This window comes from Atta colombica, unplaced genomic scaffold (assembly GCF_001594045.1).
Source record: "Atta colombica isolate Treedump-2 unplaced genomic scaffold, Acol1.0 scaffold29, whole genome shotgun sequence".
Classification (NCBI taxonomy): Eukaryota; Metazoa; Arthropoda; class Insecta; order Hymenoptera; family Formicidae; genus Atta; species Atta colombica.
The window spans coordinates 983043-990507 of record NW_017259392.1 but is presented as its reverse complement, the minus strand read 5'-3'; the positions used below and the strand labels follow the sequence as shown (position 1 = coordinate 990507).

General features: G+C 32.5%; 1 protein-coding gene across 1 annotated transcript in view; it reads left to right on the top strand.

Annotated features, from left to right (window-relative positions):
• LOC108689983 overlaps positions 1–7465 on the top strand; it is an 11341-nt gene that overhangs the window by 2226 nt on the left and 1650 nt on the right. Inside the window, exons 2-3 of the mRNA XM_018197007.1 lie at positions 5603–7130; positions 7245–7408. Of these exons, the coding sequence (XP_018052496.1) occupies positions 5793–7130; positions 7245–7408 (1502 nt within the window). The 5' untranslated portion in view covers positions 5603–5792. The remainder of the gene's footprint in view (positions 1–5602; positions 7131–7244; positions 7409–7465) is intronic.

Here is a 7465-nt window from a genome sequence, read left to right as displayed (position 1 = left end):
GTATATATATATATATTTTTTTTTTTAAACGCTTCAATTTTGAAGTGGAATATTTCGATTTTTAATCTCACTCCGGGTATTGAGATTTAAAGCACATATAGGGATATTAAATTAGGATTCTAAAACAAGCTTATTCTGTAAGTTTCAGAAAAATCTAAAGAAAAGGATTTTTTCAGAGAAAAAAGTATGCATAATCCTTAAGTATAATCACCGATGTTAAATTCATAAACAATGTTCCGTCATGTCAAAATACTTAGAATAATGTTTAATTGATGTGTACATATTCGACTCAATGTGTACATATTCGAAATAAATAATGTTGCGAATGAGAAAAACATTTTCTCTCTAAACTTTACGAGAATTTGCCGAAAATATTATATATAATAATTAAAAAGATTGCACACAATTTCTTTGGGCGACAAATTACAGATGTTAATTTTTCAATATTATACAATATTATCTAACTGTTCAATGTAAGAGTGACTAGAAATCTTTCTTTTGAGAACTGCTTATTCACAATCATACGGTACGAGAATTTAATTTTTAATATTTCATATAGATTGTTTTCAAATTTCTGGACACTCAATTTTTCTAATATTTTTGCAAAATCAGGTTTATCGGAAATTTAATTGTCTCTATATTTTAGTAGAGGCAGACATTTTCACGCAGAGAAATCGACCAGTCGGTCTCCATGGTGATCACACCCCTCTGGCGACTCTTGTATGACTCAAACTATTTATTTTCAAACCTTTTTTGCTTGCTTTTACTTATTGTTAACCGCATATAAGAAATAAATGTAAAGCAAACAATTTGGTATATGATAATATCAGAAATATTCATTTTTTTTTATAATTCATCTATTCTTATATACATTTGCGTTAGAGTCCGATCGAAATTTCAGTTTTGGTAAAAAATCAGAATTTCAGTTTGATTTCGACTTCAGCTGAAATTAAGAGAAAATTTCGGTGAATAAACCGAAAGTGTAACAAATTACAACGCGTCAACGAACTTTCAAAAAACAACTGTTCGATTTTAATTATTAATTCGTTGATTAAGCTTAAGACAAATTGAGTATAAACTTTGATGTGATCCTAATAATAACTGTGATTTGATTTCTATAAAAGTTGAGGATATTATTATATTATAATTAGATATTTCAATAAAATCTTGTTTTTTAAAAAATATAAAATTTTGTCATAATTTCTGAAAATCATAGAAGTCTCTGTAGAATTAATCCAAAAATGTCGTTTTCGACTCCGGCCAAAAAAAATGTGACTTCGTTAGCTTCTCTCTCTCTCTCTCTCTCTCTCTCTCTCTCTCTCTCTCTCTCTCTCTGTTTTTTTAGTAAGACTTATTTAAGTTTTAATTTCGGTTGCGTTTTCGGACAGACTCTAATTCGTGTATGCTAGATATGTTAATGATTATTAGACTTACCTGCCTGTTTTCGATACAATACGTACGTAGCGATAAGAGTATAATTATCCACACACGACAGTAAGATACATAATCCTTTTTTCAAATGTTTGCGTAATAAATTTGTATTGCCTATTGAGAGAGAGAGAGAGAGAAAGAGAGAGAGAGAGAGAGAGAGAGAGAGAAAGAGAGAGAGATTATAAATCTTAATAATTATTTCAAACATTTTGAATAAAGAAGTAAATTTGTGTTTTGTTTGTACGTATCTCTGCAGATCCATAATCAAATATTCACAATTATACATGCATTGAGATGTCTATTTTTCACGGAAAAAAACTTAATTTTGTAACAATATCTCTGTCCCCGATTAACCTTCTGTCCTCGAATGTCCCCGATTAACAAGATAATCGGGAATTAAGATAACCGAGAAGTTGATCTAATACAAGTGTCACACTTATTCTTACATTTCTTATATTTTTCATTAAAAAGATTTTATGTAGCACATGCATAAGAAGTATGACATTTTTTGCCTTGATCTAATGATTTAATTTATCTTTATTTCTGATGAAAATTTTTTTCATAATTTTTATAAGAATTGGAAGATTTTTCAGAAATACTCAGAAATATTCGGAAAGTTTACATCTTCTCTCACAATCTTCTCATACAAATGAATTCTGAAATATTCTGAAATTTCTCATAATTTTCCTATAATTTTTAAAAAGTATATTTTTTAATTTTTTAGATTTTATAATATTTCATCAGAAATTATACTTACAAAATTATACTTACAAAAAAATCTTAAAAATCTTACGATATTTCATAATTAACATATATGAAAAATTCTGAGAAAAGTTTTCACCAGGAATATCGATAATTTTTTAAAAACAAAATGAGAAAATTTTAACAATGTAATATTTTAAGAATACTTAAGGTAAAAATTCAATCTAACACTTTATTAAAAGATTTATAAATACATATGGCATAAATACATACTGGCAATTGCCAAAAAGTTTTCAGCTTACGTCGCAAGTCGACAGTTGTGCAATACCAAAGTATTATTAGATTACTGTCCGTGAGAGACTTCTAATAATAAAATCGTTTACTGTTGAAAATTTTAGAACGTTTTAGCTTACGATGCATGTAAATGTCTTTTTTTTTCTCTAGAGTATACAGATGCGTATAAATTGAGCATAATGAATAAACTAAGCAATTTTTTAGAATTTTTGAACTTTATAAATATATAAAGACATAAATGAAAACTTAAAAAAGAGACAAATACAATTATACAATAATAATTATACAAAAATAAACTTGTTTTGAGACCTGAATAAACGAAATATTTTCTAATAGATTTTTATTCACTGAAAATCTGGCCGCAGAATTGGCCTAACACGTCAGATTTCCGAGAAAATTAAGATTAGGCACTTGTGACCATATTTATCATTTTTTTTGTGACTAAGTAAATTTTTTTTTCAATTTCATTTGCGCCACTTTAAAGTGCCATCTTTTACTTATAAAATAAATTTATATTTATTATGGTACAATTATTATGATGTATATACTGTCAGGGACATTTCATGAAATGTAATTATATTTCCAAATATTGTTACTGGATACAAAAACGTAGTCACGCACTTTAGTATTCTAATTATCCTGAAATTGTCTATTTCTTACTATTATAATTCACATGTACTTATATTTTATACATAAATAGTAATAATCATATTATCTATTCAATTTAATAATTATAATATGCTAACTATGCATTTGAAAAAAATCATATTGTAATAAATATAAATTTATTTTATAAATAAAAGATAATATTTTAAAATAGCAAACGAAATTGAAAAAAAAATTTATAAATTTTTTTTCGCCGCAAAAAGTGGTATATATAGCCAAAAACGCTAATTTTGGTACATTTATTCTCAATTTTCGGAAATCTGACATTTAAATTCCGCGGCTGGATTCGTTTTCAACGAACAAAAATCCATTGGAAAACATTTCATTTATTCAAGTCCCAAAAAAAGTGTTGAACCATGTAATTGACTTACCTTGCTTTCTCATCTTTCTAAAAAGAAGCAAGTTGCGTGGCTCATATAATTAAAACAGATAGAACATATAGAATTATTTTTGCCTGTATATTTACATACTTTGGGATAATCTAATTCTATGGCAAGTATATAGAGACATCGTAACTTGAATCAAAATCTTTTATATGTTGGTAGGAATAGGGGTAAAGATACGAAAAATGATTTATAAACACACGTTACCGATAATTTATTATTTCGTAGTTTCCAACTTGGCTGTAACCATTCAAATAATACAGTATCATCACATATACAGTATCTTACATGTAATTACTTCATCGCTAAAGATAGAATGAAGCTGAAATGTTCGGTCGATATTGTATGTAAGAATTGAAATATATTATTGTGAAGATCACATTCACTGACTTTTGTTATTATTGTTCTCAATCTTCGTCCGAATATTTCTGATTGATGATTGTTTTGTACATGAAAATATGTTGGACAATCACTTCACAGCATCGAAGCGCTCAAGATTGAATTTTGCGCTTTGATCTATTGTTCATATATATATTATTATTTGTTTTACAACGTCGTACTTGTGTTCGTTGTATGCACATACAGATCATTTAATTGTAGTTTAACGGTTTCTATAAAAAAAGTGATAAACTATTTGAAATCGCAAGTTGATTTCAGACTCCCTAAAAATTGTAAAATGCCTCGAAGAATCAGATTTCGTATGAATCGCACTTTAATTAAAATTTCATATTTTAATAGCATGTTATTAAATCTTTAATTGAAAAAAGACGAAATAAAAGTACATATATACGTACATTATAGAGACGTATGTATGTATTTTTATTTCGTTTTTTTTTCAATTAAATAGGTGCATCCAGAAACACGATTGCTCACTGAGCGCTCAGTGAGCTCTTGCATTTGATTGGCATATTCCATTAGATTTAAAAATATATAATAGATCAAACAGGTAAAAGAGCTCACTGAGCTCTTAGTGAATGATCGTGCTTCTGGATGCATCCAATAATTATTTATAAACCTATAAAACGTAGAGTGTTCTCAAATTTATGGAGGATACTCCATAAATTTGGTGTGCATATATTAGATATTCTCTAAACATTATAAAACATTAGACACGTTTAGGAAACGTATATGAACTAATGTGCTATCCGATTTATAATTAAGCACCAATAAAGCTTTGGTATGTTTATCGATTGTAACCAGCTGTAAAGCTTCGATTTATTTATCGATGTAATTAATTTGTATCATAATTACTCACGAGCCAACGAGTCTTTTTCTATATACGTAATGTACGCCTGTAAATATTACGTTACCTAGGCTCGTTGGTGTATAACTACTAGTTTTTTCATCACTTTATATTTGATTCAAATAAAAATTGTCGTGGAATGATATGATGTATGCAATTTTGTCATTATGATACGGCTTGGCAAAATTTTGTTACGGAAAATTTCTGAAAGTATGAAAATACTGAATGTTAATCCATATGCTTATTCCGTGGATATTAACTTATCGAATATTATTGTAATGAAGTGTACTCGGTAAAGTGAATCTGCCAAAGTGTTGGTAAACTGAATCATGATGAATTATTACTCTGATACGATGATGATATTACGGCTTAGCTGCTATTACACGCGTAACCAATTTAGAAAATACTTTCTCCCTACATTCCAGAAAGCGAGATTTAGCATATGGAACAAATTGATGCACTGCATGTATTGTTTTCAACTTGTTGACAATTTGCTGTCATTGGAATCTAATGTGAATTGAGTTAGCATCAGGAGAGTAAATAGATTTCATGAGTTTACGAAATTGTAAGAGTATACATTGAGAAATAATAAACTCGTCACGTTGACAGCAAACTGATGGCACACCATGCATGTATGAGGACAACTTGCTAGTGATTTACTGAATTCTAAGGAAGACTTTACGTGACGTCAAAACAACAGATAGTTTGTGGAAACAACTTGGCAACTTGGCTTTAGTTTGGTGAAATTGAATGCGGAATAAGTGACAGCAAAATGGCAACATATTGCCCTTATTTAGCTATCTGGGATGTAAGGCGTAATGATCCTGAAGATTTTCATCAAATGTTATTAACGTTAATAAAAATGAAAAAATTGTTTTCACAGAACGAGCAACTCGACAGTGCGTGCATGCTGAATTCGGCGCGATCGACCTTCCGTGAAGCGTTCAAGATTGTCCCAAGGGTCCTTATGGTAACCGGAAGACAAGGTGGTTATCTTCCGACTGAGTTCCAAGGGCTGAAAGGCTGGCGACGTCGTTGGATTCATTCAGCCATTACTTACATTTAGAGGAACCATGATTAGCAGGAACGATACCATCCTGCGAGGAATTGAAACGGAATGTGAGAACAGCTGTAGGCACGATAATAACAATGATCAAAATTGTTCTACGAGCGTTATGAGCATCAAAAAGGAAGATGCAAACATGAAAAGGAGCCAGAACAATCGCTACCATAGAGCTCCGTTGGTTGGTTGGCACAACGGAAGTCCTACAATTTATTCAAGTTTCCTCCAGCAAAGCGTCGATTTCGATGAGACCAGCTTACCCTCGAAAAGCTCTAATATACATGAAATCAATTTGGATATAAACAATATAACGGAGAGACCGATTGACGCAATCGAGTCGCTTGAGACAGTTATCAAGCCGATAAAACGGAGCGATGCTTGGGGCAAAATTCAGGAGGCACCTCTTGATCATGAGAGATACGCCGATACAAGTAAAAGAAATCAAAAGCGAGTCAAGGATTCCATTGATTCCTTAAGCATCTCAGAGCGAGAGTATTCGTCGAGTTTTATGGCGAAGGAAACAAAACGTAAGAAACCGAAAGTGCCTGATGGCGGTTGGGGCTGGGTAGTCGTTTTAGCCTCTCTAATTATCTCGATGGTAGCCGATGGTGTCTCCTTCAGTTTCGGCTTGCTTTACATCGAGTTTCTTCATGAATTTGGCGCCTCAAAATCTAAGACCGCTTGGATCGGGTCGCTCTTCATGGCCGTACCTCTTCTATCCGGACCGATCATGTCTGCCCTTGTCGATCGTTATGGATGCAGGAACATGACCATCGCTGGCGGTTTGATATCAGGGCTGGGCTTCATTCTAAGTATCTTTAGCAATACCATCGAGATAATGTACTTAACTTTCGGCGTGATCGCGGGTCTTGGTCTTGGTTTGTGCTACGTCACCGCGGTTGTAAGCATCGCCTTTTGGTTCGATAAGAAACGAACCCTAGCTGTAGGTCTCGGGGCATGCGGCACTGGAATCGGTACGTTTCTCTACGCTCCTATGACAACATATTTGATCGAGGAGTATGGCTGGCGAGGCGCTTGTTTGCTCCTAGCCGGTACTTTCTTCAATATGATCGTCGCGGGTACCGTTATGAGAGATCCGGAATGGTGGATTCTGGAGCAACACAAACAGGACCAAGCTGCTTTGCCGAAGAAGTCGTATGGTCGCTTGGACATAAGTTCGTCGGACGAGTTTCCAGGCGTTGAAGAGCTGAAAAAGCTCTTTAGAAGTGACCACGCGCCTGAATATTTTTTACAAAATCTAAGTACCAGTACTAAAGCGGTCGATGGAGCGAAGAGGCAGACGACAAGTGTAGTTAATTTACCAACTTTTGTAAAACGAAGCGAAAAGGTGAGACTGCGATGAAGGGGAAAAACTGCAAATGTTGTAAGGATGCGATAAAGCGGCAACTTGCTCAATTTGTCAGTTTCCTATGAATAAATCAATTTAAATGTGAGATTCTAGGTGCCTTTGGAAGTATTGGAGTTATTGCTATCCAATTCTAGGCTGTACACTGTCATTCTGGAGAATTATCCCAATCTCTTATTGTGTAGAAGTTTGTCCGATAAACAGCTGCAAGACTCGACAGGAGAGATTTGTAATAAAAGCGGCGTCACTATGTCAATGAGGTTAATTTACTACGCATTTAATACACATAGTCATATATATATATATTATTATATATA